Source organism: Neoarius graeffei, chromosome 4 (genome assembly GCF_027579695.1).
Source record: "Neoarius graeffei isolate fNeoGra1 chromosome 4, fNeoGra1.pri, whole genome shotgun sequence".
Classification (NCBI taxonomy): domain Eukaryota; kingdom Metazoa; phylum Chordata; class Actinopteri; order Siluriformes; family Ariidae; genus Neoarius; species Neoarius graeffei.
The window spans coordinates 44,959,392-44,982,975 of NC_083572.1; the positions used below are offsets into that span (position 1 = coordinate 44,959,392).

The following is a 23,584-nucleotide window of genomic DNA, read 5'->3' on the forward strand; positions in this document are numbered from 1 at the left end:
TCAATGAGGTATTGATGTTTGCCTTCCCTCTGGTGTGAGTTATTTTAGGTTAGGATTTATTTTACTGTGTAAGCTGGTCCACCTTCAATGTCGAGAGCTGCTAGGGGAGTAGAGGATGTTCTCTGTGAGGGTACCTAGTGTTACTGGTTTCAGTCATAAAACATGGAATGATGGTGCTAGACAGCTATGGCAGGTCCAGTTTGTATGTTACTTCATTAATTCTCTGTAGGATCTTGAATGGGCCAACATAGCAATGAGATTCTGCATCCCTCTGTAATGTGAATGTCTTTGGTGGATAACCAAACTCAGTCACCTGGTTCATAGTGGGGAGTTTCTCATCTGCATTGATCTTTGAATGCCTTAGTTACCTGGGCCGTGTGTTCCAGCTGTTGGTGGGCTTGTTCCCACAACCATTCACTCTGCCCGAACCATTCTACCACTGTGGTGATTTGGTTGGGTTAGCATTCCATGGGATCCATCATAGTGATTATAAATCGCTTCTCTCTTCATCTGCTTCCCCTTCCTGACCTCCTGTCAGCATTTGAAACAATGGCGCTTACCTTCAGTCATGTGTTCAGGTACTAAGGCATCCCAGAGAACATTGTGAGTGAAAAGGGAGTTTACTTCAAATGTGTGGGGAGGACTCGTGGAGAAAGTTGGAATTTCTGGATATAGTCAAGAGAGGGAGAGTCAAAATTGGTGTTCTTAGATCAAGGTCAGTATGAGATGGTGAACATGAACCTGGCAAAGAACAAAGCCCAGAGTGCCTGGTGTGAGTTTAATCTCTTGGCTATCTTAACATACTCAAGGTTGTTATGGTCTGTAAAAATTGTGAATGGGTGAAACACTCCCTCCAGCCAGTGACACCATTTTCTAGAGCCAGTTTGACTGTGAGGAGCTCCTTTTTGCCAATGTCATAATTACCTTCTACTAGGGACAGCTTTCAGGAGAAGAAGGCTGCTGGATGGAGCTTGGACTTCTCCCCAAACTGTTGTGAGTGAATGGCCCCCACACCTGTTTCAGATGCACTCTATGAAAGGCTTGGAGGAGTCAGGATGTTTCAGGATGGGGCCTGAACAGAATGCTGCCTTGAGGCATTTGAAAGCAGGATTCCACTACAGCTTCTTGGGTCCCTTCTTCAATAGTGCTGTTGGGGTGACACTCATCTCATCTCATTATCTCTAGCCGCTTTATCCTTCTACAGGGTCGCAGGCAAGCTGGAGCCTATCCCAGCTGACTACGGGCGAAAGGCGGGGTACACCCTGGACAAGTCGCCAGGTCATCACAGGGCTGACACATAGACACAGACAACCATTCACACCTACAGTCAATTTAGAGTCACCAGTTAACCTAACCTGCATGTCTTTGGACTGTGGGGGAAACCGGAGCACCCGGAGGAAACCCACGCGGACACGGGGAGAACATGCAAACTCCACACAGAAAGGCCCTCGCCAGCCCCGGGGCTCGAACCCAGGACCTTCTTGCTGTGAGGCGACAGCGCTAACCACTACACCACCGTGCCGCCTGGGGTGACACTATTTTGCTGAAATCTTGGATGTTCCTCTATTAGAAATATGCAAATCCTAGAAACTGTTGCAGTTCCTTGATTGTTGTTGGTGTGGGCCAGTTAGTGACAGCAATGAGCATGTCTTGGTCCATGAGCACCTACTCTAGGCCATTAATGTATCCAAGAAATGCCATTTTAGATGCACTGAACTCACATTTCTCTTCCATTACATTGTGTTGGTTAGTGAGTAGTCTGGCCAGCACCTGTTTGACATGGGAAACGTGTGTCTCTTTGTCTGGGGAACAAATCAAGTTGTTGTTAATATATGCAATAATAAATTTCCCCAGCATATCCTGTACGACATTGTGGATACAAAAAGTGGAACATTGCGGGCACTGATGATACCCCATATGGCATCACACAGTATTCAAACTGGCCAGAGGTAGTACTCAAGGCTGTCTTCCACTCATCCCCTTCATGGATACACATCAAGTTGTATGCACTCCATAGGTCCATCTGAGTAAAGATTTGATGGTGATAGTCAAGACCTGGCCATAGGTTTCTTCTTGATAAAAAAGAAGCTGATGGATACTGGTGAAGTTGAGGGGTGAATATACCCCTGTTTCAAAGCCTACTCAATGTACTTGTTCGTGGCTTGGGTTTTATTGGTGAACAAGGGGTAAATCCTGTAAATGTTGTTACCACTTACAGGTTGCCTTGAATTCATAGTACTCTACATGGGACTGGGTTTTGGGGTTTTCAATGTTTGTTGAGGCTATGCAGACAGACAGAACTTGGAGACATCTCTGACAGTATACTGAACAGCATGTGATCTCTTGCTTCTAGGAAATCCAAGGGTCATGGTTTTGCATCTATGGGAACGCAAGCACCACGGGGAACTTGGTGGTGACCATGATGAGGAGAGAAATCTGCTACTGGGGCATGGCGCTGATGTCAAAGGTTATAGGTTTGGTACACTGTGTGATAGAACCACCCCCAATGGGGCCTCCATCCAGTGCCTGGACATTGAGGGGGTGTTGCAGCAGCTTGGGGGGTAGCTGGAGCTTCTTGGCAAGAGTGCCATCTATGAAGTTTCCAGTGGTGCTGGAGTCAATCAATGCTGCAACGTAATAGAGATTTTCCAAGTGTTTGGTCTGAACTGGGAGCACAAAATTTAGCTGAGAGAGGAATTTGGAGGGAATCATAATAGTAATAGCACAATTTCTCCTTCTGACTCCTTTGATGTTCCACAGGGATTGTTAGTTTGACCTGGCTGAGGTGCATGGGTTCTCTAGGCTGGATTTCTGGGACTGGGATGGTCATAAATTTTATTCCTCCTCAATTCCAAAGGATGATCAGCTATTCTGGCTTTGTCATCACACATAAAATACATGATCAGGGAAAAGGTTGAAAGACTGAAATGTACGTTATTTCAACTCACTTCTATGCCAATAAAAACATTTAATGATATATAATATACTGTAAGTAATAAAGTGCAAGTTAAATCTTCTTAACAGCCAAGGCATTTGTTTACAGCTTACAGCTATGTGCAGACAGACCAGTCCAGCCTCTGTTTTATTTGTCTCAATTTATCGAGTTTGTTGGCTCAATTTCTTTATTTTTCATACTGCTTAATGACAATAATATAAAATAATTGGTTTTCACAAAATGTTTTTGATGATGAGAATATGTTTTTGATAAAGACTCCAAAGCACGTCAGGGACGAGGTTGGAGGCGGATGTAAGTGCAGAATTATGTTTTATTTTAATAGTGAAAATATACAGGCAGACAGTCCAAATCAGCAGGCAAAATCACAACTGTAAAATGAGCGAAGGGTCGGGCGAGGCACAAATGGGACATCACAGACACGGAGAAAAACGTAAACTAGGAACAGGAATTAGAATTCAGAAAACCAGGGAATCAGTCACAGAAACAAGGCTCGGTAAAGTGTTGCAATGAACTCAATACTTCGCACTGAGCCATACCTGTCAACTTTGAGGTTTGAAAAAAAGGGATATTTCCCAGATTTTTAACTTAAAATAAGGGAAAATTTCGGAAAGTCATACCCTTCACCAAAAGTGGGTGTGTAGTTGAATGGGGGGCAATTTTCTATCTTGTATTTGTGATTTCCTCTACTCTGGTGCATGTTGGTGATAGCCAAGACCCAAACTCAATATGCTTATGGTTTATAGAGTGCATTTGTGAATAAACTATACATTTATTTTTATTTGCTTTCAGTGGTACCAGTTATTTCCCAAATTAAGGGCTAAAATATGTATCTTATGTTAAAATAAGAAAGGTCATTATATAACCAGTCAATAAATTCAGTTCCATTGCAATTTATTATGGTTTTACCATAGTCATGGCCTCGGAACACTAGATAGATAGATAGATAGATAGATAGATAGATAGATAGATAGATAGATAGATAGATAGATAGATAGATAGATAGATAGATAGATAGATAGATAGATAGATAGATAGATAGATAGATAGATAGATAGATAGATAGATAGATAGATAGATAGATAGATAGATAGATGTAATAAAGAGAGAGTAATATAAGATATTATACCAAGAGTGATTTAAAATGGGTAAGTTTCAGATAGAAAATAAAATAGACAATGAGTGGATAAAACAGTTAATACACCAATTAGTTCACACTGGGCTATTTATGAGGTCTTAGCCAGGACATACTTAATGTAAACATGTGTAGCTTACCTTTGATTATTTGGGAGGCTTTCGTTTTCCCCATGGAAAATTTCTTTGCGATGGAAGAGTCTGGGAACATTCCAGCCACGCACTTGTTGAAATCATCAAAGAAAGAGAGGCTAATGTTTTTCTTAGCTATTAGCATCGCCATCTTCACCTCAGACCTAATCAGTGTTGCCAGATACTGCTGATGTTTTCCAGCCCAAAATATGTTCAAAACCCAAAATGCACTTGAAACGACCCAACTTGGGCGGGAAACCGCCCAATCTGGCAACACTGGACCTAATTACTTGCTCAGCCTCGCCTCCGGACATAGTTATGTAATTACTGATGCCTGAGAGGGCGGGGACATGAATTCATGGCCCGACTTCCTGCTGTAAACTCCTGTCAGAGGCGCGTCATGAATTCTGGACCTACCGACTTTTTTATATTGTGAAAATACGGGACTTTTATATAATGTGAAAATATGGGATATTTTCGGGAAAATAAAAAAACGGGAAGACAGCGGGAAATAAGTCAAAATAAGGGATTTCCTGGGAAAAACGGGAGGGTTGACAGGTATGCACTGAGCATGTATCTAAACAGTCTTTTTGTATAGGTGCACATATTGTTCCTTAATCATAAGTTGGTGTGCATCATTAATGGCATGTGCGCGAGAGTCCGCTTGGCGTGTGCATGCCTGAGAGTCCTTTAGGTACGCATGCCAAAGCACGCAGGACTGACAGAAAACCCCCCCAAAGAGCTCCCTCCGGGAGCGAAAATTCATCTTTCCTAGCCCCGGGGATAAGGGCCTGCCTTTGGTTGCTGTGCCATCAACGTATAGCTCTGAGACAACGTGACACTGCATACAGTGGCATGCAAAAGTTTGGGCACCCTTACTGAAAATGTCTGTTACTGTGAATAGTTAAGTGAGCAGAAGATGAATGGATTACCAAAAGGCATAAAGGTAAAGACTAAATTTCTTTTCAGCATTTTCTGCAATATTTGTGTATTATTTTTGTTTTGGGGCGGCACGGTGGTGTAGTGGTTAGCGCTGTCGCCTCACAGCAAGAAGGTCCTGGGTTCGAGCCCCGGGGCCGGCGAGGGCCTTTCTGTGTGGAGTTTGCATGTTCTCCCCGTGTCCACGTGGGTTTCCTCCGGGTGCTCCGGTTTCCCCCACAGTCCAAAGACATGCAGGTTAGGTTAACTGGTGACTCTAAATTGACCGTAGGTGTGAATGTCAGTGTGAATGGTTGTCTATGTGTCAGCCCTGTGATGACCTGGCGACTTGTCCAGGGTGTACCCTGCCTTTCGCCCGTAGTCAGCTGGGATAGGCTCCAGCTTGCCTGCGACCCTGTAGAAGGATAAAGCGGCTAGAGATAATGAGATGAATGAGATTTTTGTTTTGTACAATTGGAGAGTGAAAAAAGAAAAGGAACATCATGTGAAAGTTTGGGCACCCCAATACATTTGAGTTCTCAGGTAATTTTTACCAAGGTTCCAGACCTTAATTGGTTTATTGAGCTGTGGCTTGTTCAAATTCTTCATTAGGAAAGGTCAGATGATGCAGATTTCAAAGCTGTATAAATTCTCTGACTCCTCAAACTTGTCCCTAAAATCAACAGCCATGGGCTCCTCTAAGCAACTCCCTCGCATTCTGAATAATAAAATAATTGCTCACAAAGCAGGAGAAGGCTACAAGAAATGTAGCAAAGTGTTTTCAGGTAGAAATGGCAGTTAACAGAAACAGTGGAGATCAAGGTGAGGCCTGGAAGATGAAGAAAACTTTCTGAAAGAACTGCTCATTGGATTGCTAGAAAGGCAAATAAAAACCCCTGTTTGACTGCAAAAGACCTTCAGAAAGATTTAGCAGACCCTGGAGTGGTGGTGCACTGTTCTACTATGCAGCGACACCTGAACAAATATGACCTTCATGGGAGAGTCATCAGAAGAAAACCTTTCCTGCGTCCTAGCCACAAAATTCAGCGTCTGAAGTTTGCAAATGAACATCTAAATAAGCCTGATGCATTTTGGAAACAAGTCCTGTGGACTGATGAAATCAAAATAGAACTTTTTGGCCACAATGTGCAAAGATATGTTTGATATGAGAAAAGATATGAGAAAAAAGGGTGTCAAATTCCAGGAAAAGAACACCTCTCCAACTCTGAAGCATGGGTGTGGATCGATCATGTTTTGGGGTTGTTTTGCAGCCAGTGGCACAGGGCACATTTCACTGGTCAAGGGAAGCACGGATTCGAATAAATACCAGCAAACTCTGGAAGCAAACATCACACCATCTGTAAAAAAGTTGAAGTTAAAAAGAGGATGGGTCCTACAATAAGATGATGATCCAAAACACACCTCAAAATCTACAATGGAATACCTCAAGAGGCACAGGCTGAAGGTTTTGCCCTGGCCCTCACAGTCCCCTGACCTAAACATCATTGAAAATCTGTGGATAGATCTCAAAAGAGCAGTGCATGCAAGACAGCCCAAGAAACTTGTAGAACTGGAAGCCTTTTGCAAGGATGAATGTGTGAAAATCCCCCAGGTAAGAACTGAAAGATTATTAGCTGGCTACAAAAAGTGTTTACAAGCTGTGATACTTGCCAAAGGGGGTGTTACTAGGTACTAACCATGCAGGGTGCCCAAACTTTTGCTTCGGGCCCTTTTCCTTTTTTGTCATTTCGAAAATGTAAAAGATGAAAATAAAAAATTGTTTTTGCTTAAAATATTCAGGGAATGAGTCATCTTTAACTTTATGCCTTTTGGAGATCATTTCATCTTCAATTTGCTTAACTGTTCACAGTAACAGCAATTTTGACCAGGGGTGCCCAACCACTGCATACCACTGTACTTGGCTCAGGTGGGGGTTTGGGCTCATGGTTAGGACAGGACTTGGACTCTGGGCTTGGAGAGGGCATGTGCTCTGGAGATGACTTGGGCTCTGGACTGGACTCGGGCTCGAGCTCTGGAGATGACTTGGGCTCTGTACTGGACTTGGACTCTGGACTCGGCCTTGAGTTCTGGAGATGACTCAGGCTTGAGCTTTAGAGATGACTCGTGCTCTGGAGATAACTCAAGCTCTGGAGATGACTCGGGCTCCGGACTGGACTCAAGCTTGAGCTCTGGAGATGACTTGGGTTCTGAAGTGGACTCGGGCATGGGCTCAAACTCCGGACTGGACCTTAGACTGGATGCGAGCTCTGTCAGTGCATCATTCTGGTCCTGGTCAGGACCCAGTGGCAGAACAACAATGGCCTCATAGCCAGGTGGCGGTGGGACGACAACGATGTCTTCATAGCCAGGTGGTGGCGGGACGACAACATCTTCATAGCCAACTGAGGCAGAGGTCACGCCGTTGTCCTCTGGCACTGGTTGTGGAACTGGCTCAGGTTCTGGCACTGACTTTGACTGTGCTGTTGGCACTGGCTCTGACACTGGAGCTGGCTCCGACTCTGGCACTGGTTCTGGAGTTGGCACTGGCACTGGAGTTGACTCCAACTCAGGTGCTGGCACTGGAGCTGACTCTAACTCAGGCACTGGAGCTGACACTGACACTGGAGCTGACTCTGATGCTGGCACTGGTTCTGGAGTAGACACTGGCATTGGCTCTGATGGTGGTGCTGGCTTTGGCACTGGAGCTGACTCTGGCACTGGCTCTGGCTGGTGCTCTGGTTCAGATGCTGGCACTGATGCAAGCTGAGGAACTGGTTCTGATTCAGGCACTGGTTCTGGTTCAGGCACTGGTTCTGATGCAGGCTGTGGTTCTGGTGCAGGCAATGACTCTGGCTGGTGCTCTAGTTCCAGCACTGGTTCTAGCTCTGATTCAGGTGCTGGCTCTGACTGTGAGACCGGCTCTGGAACGACGGCCTCTAGGAGGGGCTCTGGAGCAACAGCCTCCTCTGCTGTCTCTGCATCGGCCACTGGAGGGAGCTCTGGAGTAACGGCCTCCTCCACTGCCACTGCATCATCCTCAGGCATGATAGCCCCCTCCCAAAAAATTTAATGGGGTCCTCCTTTTCTAAAGATTCATAGATGACCTGGAGCATGGCTAAAAAAAGTCTGTGAGCTCTGAAGGCATGGATGCTCTACTCTAATGAGGAGGTAATCTGCCCATCAGCATGCTCATCCAGCAATCAAAGTGAGTATAAAGCTTACCCAGATAGGTTCTGGTGGCTTGGGTTCTTCAAGGTCCGCATAGAAAATGCTACACCCATTGTTCGGCGAAGTATTCTGTCAGGGACAAGGTAGGAAGCAGATGTAAGTGCAGAATTGTTTTATTTTGTGAAAACACCCAGGCAGACAGTCCAAATCTCATCTCATTATCTCTAGCCGCTTTATCCTTCTACAGGGTCGCAGGCAAGCTGGAGCCTATCCCAGCTGACTACAGGCAAAAGGCGGGGTACACCCTGGACAAGTCGCCAGGTCATCACAGGGCTGACACATAGACACAGACAACCATTCACACCCACATTCACACCTACGGTCAATTTAGAGTCACCAGTTAACCTAACCTGCATGTCTTTGGACTGTGGGGGAAACCGGAGCACCCGGAGGAAACCCACGCGGACACGGGGAGAACATGCAAACTCCACACAGAAAGGCCCTCGCCGGCCCCGGGGCTCGAACCCAGGACCTTCTTGCTGTGAGGCGACAGCGCTAACCACTACACCACCGTGCCGCCCACAGTCCAAATCAGTAGGCAAAATCACAACCGTAAAACAAGCAAAGAGTCAGGCAAGGCACAAAAGTGTTGCAACGAACTCAATACTTCACACTGAGTGTGCATCTAAACAGTCTTTATATAGGTGCACATATTGCTCCTTAATCATAAGCAGGTGTGCGTCATTAACGGTGTGCGTGCGAGAGTCTGTTCGGCACGTGCGAGAGTCCGCTCAGCGCGCGCGTGCCTGAGAGTCCTTTAGGTGCGCATGCCAAAACACGCAAGACTGACATTCTGTAAGTCATTCTTGATAAGGGAATCTGTTAAATGCTGTAACGTTATAAAAATAAGCAATTTAACCTTGACATTATATTCCATATATAAAAATGCAGTAATCCATGCAAATTATAAGATTTGAAGTCCATCAAGGTTTACAATAGTTAGTCTTCTTATGTGTAAATTTACACTCAATCAGGAGCACGAGCAGGGTACAAATGTTTTTCCAAATTTACGGGATTTTCATGAATGCCAAATTTCTTGCTCAAATGCTCATACAACAGATTCACACATAAATCCATTCTTATCCAGCTTTATAAATGAGGCCCATTGTCAGATTGGAAGGTCTCCTTGCCAGACTTTCATAAAGCCCAGCTTTTTGGAGTGTCATGGCTATGGTTTTTCTGTGAATAGCTTTTCTCATCTGAGCCATGGTTCTGTCCAGCTCCTTGTGTTTCTGCCTAATGTCTCCCTTATGTGGTCACATGAGGTGGATAGCATCCTCTAGGAAGAGTCGCTGTTCTGCCATTTTCTTTCCAGTTTGTAATATTGGCTTAATGGTGCTTGGGATATTTTTTTTTATAACCAAACACTGATATTTTTCCAGAACTTTGTCCTAGACATATTCTGATAGCTGCTTGGTCTTCATGATGCTGTCTGATTATGTATGTTCTCTAACAAACTCTGGAGCCTTCTAGAAACAGATGCATTTGTATTGAGATCATGTGACACTTTAATGACATACCAGTGGACATCAACAGATGATGACACTGCTCATGTGTCAGCTGGTTGCACCACAACTAATTTAGGGGTTTTACAGTATCATAGGGTGAATACCTGTGCAATCACAACTTATACATTGTTTTTATTTGTAAATAAATGTTTCTCCCACATCAGTATTGTGGGCTATTATTTGTAGAGTCATGATGTATAATCCCAGTTAAGTCCATTTCAGTTCCAGAATGTAACACTACAAAATGTGAAAAGGGGTGTGACTATTTACACTTTGCACTTAGGCACTGTAAGAGAGTGGTGTGAATGTTAATACTTCTCATGTCTGATATTTCTGTATTCACTCTCTCCAAGATTTGTTTACATAAATAAAACCATGTGTGTGCTACAGCCTGTTCCTGAGGAACTTCAGAATGGCCCAGGTTTTGGTTATGTGGTGGCTTTTCGACCGTATGGTGCCACAGGGTGGATGCAGGCTGCTGTACCTTCTGCAGAGGCCTCCAAATATGTCTTCAAGAATGAAAGCATCCAGCCATTCTCCAAATTCCAGGTCAAAGTGGGTGTCTACAACAACAAGGGTGAAGGGCCTTTTGGGCCAGTTGTCACAATCTACTCAGCTGAAGAAGGTACACAAATATTTTTTTGCATATTTCCAAATCAGTCAACTACTGTTTATTTAAATGCTCATGTTCTATTAATTAATTAGGCTATCTGTTTTGATTTTCTTTTTTACATTTACCTCCTGAATGCAGTTACATGTGCAAGCAAATATACAAATTTTGCACTTCTATTTCATGATGTTCCTCTCAGATCAAAATACCCTGAATATAATGTCTGTAGTATAAATATTTTAAATTAATTGTCAATGAATTTATTAGAAAAACTGAGCAAATTTAATTGGCAATACACCTTGGTTCAGTTTTAACAAGACATTTAAATGGTCCATTTTGAACAGATTAGTGCCTTTAATTTGATACCTAGCGCTTAATCACTTTTTATGACCCCTAACTTAAGGAGGTCAAAGTAAAAGTTGTAAAATTGGCTCTCAAGAAAAGGCATGCAATATTGTCAGGATGTTGTGAGTTTGAATCCCGATGATCCCACAGCAATAAATGACTGGGAGTCAAGAGAGCAAAATTGGCTAGGCTCTTGGGGTGAGGAGGATGGAATACTTTCTGTCCTTTTTCAATCACAATGACAACAGCCATCTGCATAAGCAGACGTTCCAGAAGATGCAGAGCTTGGTCTCAAAGGAAGCGTGTGCTTGCCCCCCCCCTCCAAGTTGGTAGATGTCATGTGATCAGGGACTGGTGGCCTTTGGGCGGGATTTACAAGACACCCCACCACCACCCAAATAAAAGAATCTAAGATTGCTGGTGTTTCTTGGAAGTCTGTTTGTAATCAGTCTGTAAAAATGATTTGTTGTGTGATCTTAGAACCTGCCAGAGCACCAACACGGGTAAGAGTTCAGAGCCTTTCAGCATCAGAGGTGGAGGTGACGTGGAAATCCCTTCCATGGAGCACAAGCAGAAGGCGTGTTCTTGGTTATGAGGTATAAGGAAAAACAATAATTCGTTTGAAAAACCTAATGTAGGCATTATGGCATATCAGCAGCAGTGCAGAATTGAACCATTCGAATATGAGTTGGAATAAATATAAGAGCTAAACTGACTTAGCTTTTGTCTTGTAACATTATCATTTTAGATGCACCTCTTTGTTCTGTTTGCTTTTCATAATGCCACAGGTCTTCCACATATACAGTATATTCAGGCATGACAAGTTATTTCTGTTGCTCAAGTAATGGCATAATTAATGCTTTTCTCGAGCAACAAAAAAATCAAACTGGCTGCCTGCCTGCAAATAGCCTCTAAGTGGCTGAGTTCAATTCAGAACTCCATCCATCCATTATCTGTAGCTGCTTATCCTGTACAGGGTCACAGGCAAGCTGGAGCCTATCACAGCTGACTATGGGTGAGAGGCAGGGTACACCCTGGACAAGTCGCCAGGTCATTGCAGGGCCAATTCAGAACTCACTATAATCAATTCTTAATTGCTATATTTTATGTCAAAATGTTAAGCCTGAGAGATCTGCAGGAAATCTACAGTGATTGTCCATTTTATATTAGTGGTATAGAGATATATAAAGATACAATATATGTAGATATGTGTAAGTGGGAGTGATTTTTAAATGTCACTTGTGCAGGTTTTTTTTTTTTTTTTGTACCTACCCACAATATTTTATAACAAATTCAGTTGCTTCTTTTCCCAATATATAAACAAAAAGTCTAATTTATACCACCATGATCTTGACCAGGCAGTTACTAAGGATAGTCTAAATGCATCATGCATTCATGTTGAACATGTGGCACTGTTTGTCCTTTGACTTCATATCTGACTGCTTGTTCAGAGCAGCATGAATGATCATGAAAAACGTGCTACTCATGACTTTTGTTGTTGTTGCAACCCATGGGATCCCAATCACTATACATACCTCTAGTCTTAACCAGATGTCTTGTAAACCTTTCTGGAAAGCTGGTTAAACAATATTGCATAATTTGTGTAATGTGTTCATATTCAGTTTTATATCCCTCATCAAAAAATCCCTGTGCAGGGATTGGCCAAGGATGGCTCATGTGACATAAATTAGTTCCACCATTGATTAAGTAATGTATCCTGTGATGTCAAAAAAGAAAAAAGAATATGGTGTGAGGCAGTCATGGTATATGCTGGATATACCATGAACTGACATCACAATTTCAAGCTATACAGCCAAATCGAATCACAGCTGTGGCTCTACAAGCATTTCTGTGTGTGTAGATCTACAGTGGTGCTTGAAAGTTTGTGAACCCTTTAGAATTTTCTATATTTCTGCATAAATATGACCTAAAACATCATCAGATTTTCACACAAGTCCTAAAACTAGAGAAAGAGAACCCAGTTAAACAAATGAAGCAAAAATATTATACTTGGTCATTTATTTATTGAGGAAAATGATCCAATATTACATATCTGTGAGTGGCAAAAGTATGTGAACCTCTAGGATTAGCAGTTAATTTGAAGGTGAAATTAGAGTCAGATGTTTTTAATCAGTGGAATGACAATCAGGTGTGAGTGGGCACCCTGTTTTATTTAAACAATAGGGATCTATCAAAGTCTGATCTTCACAACACATGTTTGTGGAAGTGTATCATGGCACAAACAAAGGAGATGTCTGAGGACCTCAGAAAAAGCGTTGTTGATGCTCTTCAGGCTGGAAAATGTTACAAAACCATCTCTAAAGAGTTTGGACTCCACCAATCCACACTCAGACAGATTGTGTACAAATGGAGGAAATTCAAGACCATTGTTACCCTCCCCAGGAATGGTCGACCAACAAAGATCACTCCAAGAGCAAGGTGTGTAATAGTTGGCGAGGTCACAAAGGACCCCAGGGTAACTTCTAAGCAACTGAAGGCCTCTCTCACGTTGGATAATGTTAATGTTTGAGTCCACCATCAGGAGAACACTGAACAACAATGGTGTGCATGGCAGGGTTGCAAGGAGAAAGCCACTGCTCTCCAAAAAGAACATTGTTGCTTATCTGCAGTTTGCTAAAGATCATGTGGACAAACCAGAAGGCTATTGCAAAAATGTTTTATGGACAGATGAGACCAAAATAGAACTTTTTGGTTTAAATGAGAAGCGTTATGTTTGGAGAAAGGAAAACACTGCATTCCAGCATAAGAACCTTATCCCATCTGTGAAACATGTTGGTAATAGTATCATGGTTTGGGCCTGTTTTGCTGCATCTGGGCCAGGACGGCTTGCCATGATTGATGGAACAATGAATTCTGAATTATACCAGTGAATACTAAAGGAAAATGTCAGGACATCTGTCCATGAACTGAATCTCAAGAGAAGGTGGGACATGCACCAAGACAATGACCCTAAGCACACAAGTCATTCTACCATAGAATGATTAAAGAAGAATAAAGTTAATGTTTTGGAATGGCCAAGTCAAAGTCCTGACCTTAATCCAATTGAAATGTTGTGGAAGGACCTGGAGCGAGTAGTTCATGTGAGGAAACCCACCAACATCCCAGAGTTGAAGCTGTTCTGTACAGAGGAATGGACTAAAATTCCTCCAAGCTGGTGTGCAGGACTGATCAACAGTTACCAGAAACATTTAGTTGCAGTTATTGCTGCACAAAGGGGTCACACCAGACACTGAAAGCAAAGGTTCACATACCTTTGCCACTCACAGATATGTAATATTGGATAATTTTCCTCAATAAATAAATGACCAAGTATAATATATTTGTCTCATTTGTTTAGCTGGGTTCTCTTTATCTACTTTTAGGACTTGTGTGAAAATTTGATGTTTTAGGTCAAATTTATGCAGAAATATAGAAAATTCTAATGGGTTCACACACTTTCAAGCACCACTGTACGTATCGTGATCATGCCTAGCAAGCAAGGCGATAGCATGGTACATTGCACATGCACAGGTCAAAGGTCGCGCTAACATAAACAACAAACATGGCTGCCTCTAGTGAGTTTATGCCGAGATTCAATCTTCACACTTTTAGTTTGGAATTTTTTGATGAGGGATCAAATATACCATGCACTGAGAGGCACCAGTAATTATGGATTCTCTTCAGTGACTGGCATAGTACTATTTTCTTCGAGGCTGCGCCCCTCACAAAATAGTACTATACCAGTCACTTCAGAGAATTCATAACTTTAACTGGAACCTCTCAGTGTATAATATATTTAATTAGATACTGAGTAGGTATACAGTAGATTCACTGTCCATAGTTCATCTTTTGCTATGCTCAAAACGTCAGCCCTTCTCCTCCTTCCATAGTACCACTGCTGACCAGATATTATTTTTGGTGGAGGGCCATTCTCAGCACAGCACTGAAACTAAATTGTGTGTGTTTCATTGTGTATCATGCACAGGAGATTTGCTGGGGGTTTTAAGCACCTCCGTGTCATTGCTGGGTTGGAACACAATATAATCAAAAGTATTCATCTAACAGTGGTACTGTGGCTACAAACTGCCTCTTTATGAACAGTTGTACAAGTCTCAAATTTGTGGGTCCTGTAAAAGATGGTCTCTTTTCTACAAGTGCACACCTACAAGGTATATGTGTCTAATAACCTGGGCAGTAAGAAAGCTCAGCAAAACTACTGCTATATAAAACAATCAATTGGCTAAAGTAACACTAGTTAGGATTGCCATGCAAAGTTGAAAAATCTTTCAGTAAGTCCTCAGTGAATGATTTATGAATTAGCATTTACAAGTTCTGCATTCATTTTGTATGCTATATTAATTTCTTATATCCCAGGCCACATACTATGCTGCTTATGGTCCTGAACACTGGGCATTAAAAATAAATAAATAAATAGAAGTGTGACTATGTATTTTTTCCAAGCACAGAATTTTCACTTTCTACTTTCCCTCCCACATATCAGAAAAATCCATGTTTATGTTTGTGACTAGTGTGCAATACTTTTTCCTACACTGAGTGACTAATAAGGCTTTAAATCTTCACTGTGTTCAGGTATTGATGGCTGTCAAGTTCTATATACATGTTCGTTCAGCAGATACTCAACCCAATATATGGACTCATCTAGTCTCTTATTTTTTTGCAGTAGGGCTGTCTGTTTCAAATTATTTATCGTCCATTAGCTCTGAATATGGGTGATGCTGAATTTAGGACTTTTAGTGATGCTGTACAATGTAATAAAAAAATTTAATGAAATATTGATCTTTTTAGCTATACTTTTGATCAGTATACTGGCCTCTGACTTGACTTATTGGCTGCATTTTTAATTTGACAGAGGGCTACAAAGGTAATGCATATTAAAGAGAGTACAGTCGTCATCACTGCCAAATCCGATCCAGGCTTGAGGCAAACCATGTTTGGTTGGCTTGGCCAGAATTGCAGCAGTAGGGTGACCAGTTTCTGCACACTCACACATTCAGGCAATTTAGAGTAGCCACTTAACCTAACTGCATGTGGGGGACTGTGGGGGAAACCGGAGCACCCAGAGGAAACCCACACAGACACAGGGAGAACATGGCACAATTCTTCACACAGAAAGGCGCCTGGCAGCCCCTGGGCTTGAACCCAGAACCTTCTTGCCATGCTTACCACTGCACCACCGTGCCGCCCCAGAGAGTACAGTGAATCTTACTAAATGAACTGAAGAATGGAGAATATTTATCAAATCAAATGAGAAAAACAGCCTGTTTCCTGAATACTGCAATTCATTAGTTTCCTTATAGCAATGTCAGACATTTAGCACCATACCAAACTAGAATATACAGTATACATGAGAATCTATTCCAGTAAGACTACTTCACTGTTATTTACAGTGTAGTGTTACTGACCAAGGGGCCATGTATATTACCCATAATGCACTGCATAAGTTTTAACCTGGTGAAATGACTGATCTTGAAATTGGTTTGCAAATTTAACATTCAATTAAATTGAGTGTACATGACCTTAACATAGTATAAAGTCACATATAAAGTTTGTTTAGTATACCTAGTGGGCAAGATGTCAAAACTATTTAGGAAGATTATAGGCAGGATGTCTGATATTCAGAGCAATTATCACAAATGGTTTTGTGTTTTTAATAAACTAAAATACATATCACTTTGAGTGGCCTTAACATAATTATTCACCCTCTCTCTCTCTCTCTCTGTGTCTTTCTGTCTCTCTCTCTAGTTGAGATACTGGGAGAATAAGGAGAAAGAAGATATGGCTAGTGTTTTAAGGACGGTGGGAAATCGGACATCGGCTATTATTCAGGGGTTAAAAGGAAGCAGCACATACCATATCACAGTGAGGGCCTACAATACAGCTGGAGCTGGCCCACCAAGTGCAGCAGTCAATGTGACCACAAAGAAACCTCGTAAGTACAGAAATTTATCTGAATTAAAGTGCATTCTTGGATACTTTAGTGCACAATTACTAGTCGTGAAAAATGCTGTGCAGTTTGCAGTTCTGGTTCCTAAATCTCTAAAAGCATTTTTGTTTGTTTCTAGCTCCCAGTCAGCCTCCTGTAAAGGTAATGTGGAACACATCCAACTCCAAGATCATACTGAATTGGGAGCAAGTGAAAGCTTTGGAGAATGAATCTGAGGTCATGGGGTATAAGGTAATTTATTAGCAGCATAAACAATATCTGTGGAAATAAGAATACCATCTATTCATATGCTTGTGGGGGGTATCCTGATGTCAGATGTGTACATATCTGGGTGGGTGGGTATAAAAGAGGTCATGTGATAAACATGTAACAAAAATTAAGTATAATTCATGCATACTAAGACTGGTCATTTTTATTCTAAATGTTGTTCTCAGATTAGTCTAATTTAAACATAATGTATTTTATATAAATGGGATTTAAAATTGATTTCATGCTCTTTCAGAGTGACTGAGACAGGCTCAATTTTTATTTGCTAAGAGAAAGATCCTTGTCAATGTTTGTTAAACATCCATTCTTATTTGAACAGAATATAAGGCCCTGGTCACACTACAGCTCACAATGGGTTTGTGAATACTTGGTGATGAAAAATTGGTAGCATAGCCACCAAACGTGTGATGCATGGCGCATGTTCTCCGAGCTTCGTGATTTGTTTTTTTTGGTGTGTCTCCGCTTCATGAGTGGCCAAAAATGTTGTGAAAAATTTCAATGCATGCATTGAAATTTGGTGACAATGTTTTTGTCAGCAACCTAAGCAGCAGATACTTGCAGATGGGTTTAGGAATACTTCCCGAAGCTCAATGGACCTTTGCCAAGCATCTTGAGATGTATTTGTCACGAATCCATGTCCCCAGTGCTTGTGGGGACCTTGGCAATACAGTGGCTCGGCATTGCCTAACCTTCACCAAGACTTGAAAAGTGCATTTACATTCAGTGATCCTTCGCCAAGGTTCATAATTGGTTGGGCGTTCATGAATATTCAGCAAATATTTGGCAACGGTTTGATGACTTATTTGTGATTGTCGCTGATTGGTTGGCGCTGATGTTATGCGTTGTTGAAATCTATTGAGCAAGGCATCATCGATCATTCTCCTGCCAAATGTTGATGCATACAAAACCCTCAAGCATGCCTCCTAGGAAAAATGCCAGGTTTCTTCAAAAGAAAAAGGCCAAGTGTTCATCTGCTGTGTGACCGCAAGTTTTAGCTTGTCTGTACGAAGTACACATCACCATGCATCACCACCAAAATGCCTCATTTTCATCAATAACCCATGGCAAAGCATTGTGAGCTGTAGTGTGACCGTAGCCTAAGGGCCAGCTCTCCTGGGTTTTTTTTTTCCCTGTTTGATGAATATTTAGGGCTCAACTGACTTTTGCAATTGGTTTTAGGTTTTGTACAAGCAAAACAGACACAGTCGTCCTAGAGTGATGGAGACCAACACAACATCAGTGGAGCTGTCTCTGCCTCCAGATGAAGAATACATCATTCAGATCAAACCCTTCGGAGAAGGAGGAGAGGGAAGCAGCAGCAAACAAATCACAATCCCCAGAATATCTGGTATGTGTTTCTCAGTGGTTTTATAGCAATCTTTGTAAGGAAAAAAAATTATTTAAAAGCTTTGATTCAAATTCAGCTTCTTGGAAAACATGTTTGCAGTATTTCCTATGAAGAGTAGAACCACTGAATTATTATGTAAGGAATGAAACATAGTATTATTAATCCGCATATCCTAATATTTTATTGTTTTTATAGCAACAGCCCATTGCAAAGCCGCATGCCTTATTGTGGGATATTCCTTACATTGTGGAATCCTCCAATATTTCATTAATTATGTCTAGTGTTTTGTTTAACAGTATGTCTAGGTTAGCTTCTCTCATTTATGTGAAAATGAAAAAAAAAATTTGTCAAAGTAAATTTTTGTATATTTCAGTTTATCACATTGTGAAATTTTAGCATTCAAAAACAAAGCACACACAAACTACGACAAAAATAGTGTTGATAAATAAAATAAAAGTGTAACTAGTTGCAGTTTTGCTCACACTTAGGCATACAGAGGAGGACTGAGCAGGAAAAACCCATTTTAGTTTTTGTATTTGGGGCAAAGGAGACAACTAATTCTGATTGTTAGCACTGACATCACGTCTATCAAATATAGTGCCGTTCAACTGAAATCATCCAGAAGAAAACAGCAGGAAAAAAAGAAATTCAGATATCTGTGGGGGGAAAAACTACAGTACAATGTTCTTTCTTATGCAGACGGTAAATTAAACACAATTGACACTAAGTAGCTAATTATGAAAATGAGTTGACAGGGCATTAAATTCCAAAGTTTTGCTGACATTCCTTTGCTTCTTTTAGTGTTTTATGTCCTTCTTATCTTTGTCCATTTCCAGGTCCCAATGCAATTGGATCTGCATCCAGCGTATCCACTCTCTCAGCCCTCAGCACAATAGCTCTGTCACTCACAGCCCGGACATCCTTATGACACAGCAGAGACAGCATACCTGAAATTATATGTTCTCATTCAAAAACGAGACTCTTTAAAAAAAAAAAAAAAAAACCCGAAAATGGGTTTGCAGTTTGCAGTGCTGTTATGAACAGGATGGCTGGTCTTGAATTTGTCTTTACCAAAGCTGATAGTACTCAAAAACTGAACACACACACACACACACACACACACTTGTGTGTGTGTGTGTGTGTGTATGTATGTATGTTTGTTTGTATGTATGTATGTGTGCGTGCGTGTGTTTTGTATGCAAGAACTAGCTGTTCTTTTTTTGCTTTTATTTTCGAACAATCTGTTGGAGTTTACTAATTGATTAAAGTAAGAGATGTTAGCCTTTGGTGTGGGCTATAAAAAAACTATGACACAGTCTACTGAGGTCTCATTCAAATGGCTCAGATGCCCAGGATGTCTAAACATTGACTCCACATGAGTCCTTGCACTGAATTTCCTTCCGAAGGAAAGAAAAGAGGGGATGAAGTCAATAACTAGGAGTATGAAAGAATGCTGATTGTGCTGCTTATAAAGGCAGCCATCTTTGAAGGCCATTGTCTTTCCATTGGCTTCTTTTACTTCCCTTTTGATCAGCAGACTTTGGCCTGTTGTTAACATTGATCAAGCAGACATTTGTGTGTCTTTCCTGTTATCTCATTCTTTGTTTCCATGTTCTGTCTGTTGTTTGCCTTTTGTGTGCCTCGTCACATGTTTTTAAACTCCTCAGGTCCTCAAAAAGCCTTAACTTATATTTGCTGTCTCCCAGCAGGCTATGCTAATGCAGTGAGAGATTGCACAGGATTGCATTGGGTAGAAAGCTGGGGCTTAGTCGATGTGGATTTTGGATTTCCATTTTGGGTGTTGGGGCCATTATTCCTAGTCCATCACTTCTATTTTTCTATCTTGTACCAGTTATCCACGGCTTAAGGGCAATACAGCGTATCATGTAGAAGGGCCATGGACCTCATTTAGATATATTATACTTAATCTGCTGCTGACATTTCAGTTCTCTTTTTTTCAATGCCATTTGGGAACAATTCCTTATAATATCTAGCTCGTAATCTTTGTGAGGTGGAGGTTAGTAAAATGTAGGCTACTTTAAAATGGTTCTGAAACAAAGATCAACAAAAAAATGTATAACATGCTTTTTGTATATTTCAGATTGTTTATATTGAAGGAAACAACAGCAAAACTAACGTTTCCTAAGAGTTGTTCTTGTTTTTTACATAATGAAAAAGATAAGAACTGTTTATTGTGGATAAGTGTTGCTTTGCATGTTGGTGTATTCTTCTCCATCTTGGTTCATTTGGTATTGATTGAATGGCTTGCAATCATGCAATCATGAGTGCAGAAATAAGAATTATTGTTAACAGGGATTTGTGTATATATGTATGTGTGCTGTAGCCATCCTTCTGCCTCGCTCTCTGTCTGTCTGTCTCACTGTCTTTCTTTTTCTCTATGGTGCTTTCCAACAAAGTACTTACCATTAGAACTGTAAAAATCATAGATTATTTTATTTGCTGCTATTTCTTTATACCAGGTCACAGAATAAAGGGGTTGTTTTTAACAGTTGATTTGTTTCCACAATAATTTGTCACACAGTTTATTCCATTTGTATGTGGTTTAAAATGTGAAGCAGATTCATAAGCAAAAAGAAAGAGTGTGTGGCTTACTTCATTTATTCAACTTGTGTTACATATCTTAGAGTTATTTTAAAACCATTAAACCAACACAAAACAAATGTTCACTTAACACCATAAATAACGAACCTTCACTTTTTTTTAAACAGTGCATCAAAATCAAAAGCAGAGCACGCTAAAGGCTATTTTTAGCAGGTGATTTTGGAAGGCATTAAAGGACATGGGACATGGATTTTTTTCTGGGTATAATTATGTATAAAGGACATAAGTAATGCCATCTAAATCACTGCAGGGCGTCAAAAATGTGAAAATCATCACATTATTCAACTTTTTTATACATCAGCGTAAAACAATGATTCGTTAATTAGCTAGGTGGTCACGTGACCCGTGACGTCACAAAAACTTTCCAAGGAGCCAGCGCTTGGGTATCTAATGTAAACAGGTTACCGAAATGGACACCATCGACAGTGACATTCCCGATGTTTCACAGAGATGTGAAGTTAGACCCTATCAGTTCGAACCGATAGCTGGAAATTCACATGAACATAGATCTTGTCTTTACTCTGACGGGTCAGATGATTCTGAGAGTGAGAGTTCATTCAATCCCCATGAAACTGAAAGCGGTCGGCTCGATAACACATCCTGGTAAGTTAAAAACAATTCTGCTCAAAGGCTAATGATCTGTTGAAAGAAGTATTATTTTTGTATCATACATTGAAAGTTCATCATAGATCTAGCTAAAGTCCGTTGCAAGCTAGTTTTTTTTTGCTGATATTTTTCGAGATTGATTGAGATACAATGCTTCCAGAGTCTGAGATGAAAACATTCAAAATGGCGAAACGAGTCAGAATTATGATAATCAATAATTGATACACCCAAAATTATAATACTAATCCTTACCTCGGCTTTCAGTCGCTTAGCGAATGCACCTCGGCATTTTTCCGCATGAGGCCCATGGTAAAACCACACTTCCAGGAGGGGCTGCCGTCTGCCTCCCAAGCCGGCCGAGAGCGCTCCTCGTCGGGCACGGCCAGGCGGGCGAATGCCCTGGTCCGTCCGCCCTGTCTAAAAAATAATGGTACAACTCCGAGTGAAGGTATCAATGCGCTGTCGAAGCGCGCAGAAGGTGTTAGTATGCCTGTCATTATAGTGCAGACTTTCCATAGCATAGAAAATCGCCACGTTTCAATTTGTGTAACTGAACTTTGTTTCATGTCACTGGTCATATAAACCTATGTAAACAGGAAAAACGTGGAAGAGTTTGGTCGCATCTAACTACAGCCCCAAAAAATACCATTGGCCATAATGAGCTTAGCTACATTGCTAACAGGAGTAACAGCGCGTCTGACTGACTGGGAGGTCGCAATACACTATGATGTTCAATGTACGTTAAACACTCTAAAAACGAAATAATTTTCTTGTCATCCAAGACACAAAAACTATTTTGTCGCATTCGTCATCATCACGATTCACACTTCTCCATATTCATCTACCCGCTTGTGCTGTACCCAAAAGTTTTTGTGACGTATGATCACGTGACAGCGGCTCTTCCGGTTGTAAAATATGCATATTGGAGCTCGAGCAGAAATGCCATATAATCATCACGAATATAACAATTTTGCTGAATTTAATAGATAATTTTGTATTTGTTGATGCAATTATTTCATATTTTTAATGGAAAGAAACTGATATAGCGTGCATTTATGTTTCATGTCCCATGTCCTTTAATGAGCACTGCTTGTCTGAAAAGGAAATGGAGTATATGCAAACAAGCCTGTTTGGCATTGGGGCTTCTGAGGGAGCACAGCAGGTGTCAGAAAGTCCTACTTTGCTCTGTTCTGTTGAGCAGCCCAGAAGTTGGATGTAGAATGGCCTCCCCTACATGATTCATGGGGTCTTACCTACCTCCAACCCCAAGCCAGTAGCCACCTTCTTGCTCCTGAAGAGAGCTTCCCCGATCAGTTCTTCTACTAATCATTAGTAATGTGCTGCCAAAGCAACAGTCACCCAGGAAGGTTGTCCACTGGAGTAAAAATAACAGCCTAAATCTCTCACACAGCTGAACAGCCACAGTTCTCAACATAACCACAACTCTACCTGACAAATAAGAGTCAGTCAAATCAGACAACTGCACATTACCATACACCGATCAGCCATAAAATTAAAAACACTGACAGGTAAAGTGAGTTACATTGATTGTTATTACAATGGCACTTGTCAAGAGGTGGAAGATATTAGGCAGCAAGACAAGGGTCAGTTTTCAAAGTTGGTGTGTTGGAAGCAGGAAAAATGGCCAAGCATAAGGATCTGAGTGACTTTGACAAGGGCCTAATTGTGATGGATAGATGACTGGGTCTGAGCATCTCCAAAATGGCACATCTTGTGGGGTGTTCCCAATATAGCCTTCGTGCTTCATGCGAATCAATGAGCCTTTGACACCCATAACCCTGTCGCTGGTTCACCAGTTGCCTTTCCTTGGACCACTTCCGGTAAATACTAAGCACTACATACCAGGAACACCCCACAAGATGTGCCTTTTTGGAGACGCTCAGACCCAGGCATCTAGCCATCACAATTTGGCCCTTGTCAAAGTCAC

General features: G+C 41.4%; 1 protein-coding gene across 1 annotated transcript in view; it reads left to right on the top strand.

The window, feature by feature from the left end:
• LOC132885033 (contactin-4-like) overlaps nucleotides 1–20,436 on the top strand; it is a 542,655-nt gene extending 522,219 nt beyond the window's left edge. The window contains exons 18-23 of the mRNA XM_060919276.1: nucleotides 10,264–10,498; nucleotides 11,309–11,424; nucleotides 16,592–16,778; nucleotides 16,912–17,024; nucleotides 18,240–18,408; nucleotides 19,245–20,436. Of these exons, the coding sequence (XP_060775259.1) occupies nucleotides 10,264–10,498; nucleotides 11,309–11,424; nucleotides 16,592–16,778; nucleotides 16,912–17,024; nucleotides 18,240–18,408; nucleotides 19,245–19,336 (912 nt within the window). The 3' untranslated portion in view covers nucleotides 19,337–20,436. The remainder of the gene's footprint in view (nucleotides 1–10,263; nucleotides 10,499–11,308; nucleotides 11,425–16,591; nucleotides 16,779–16,911; nucleotides 17,025–18,239; nucleotides 18,409–19,244) is intronic.
• The last annotated feature ends 3,148 nt before the right edge of the window (nucleotides 20,437–23,584 follow it).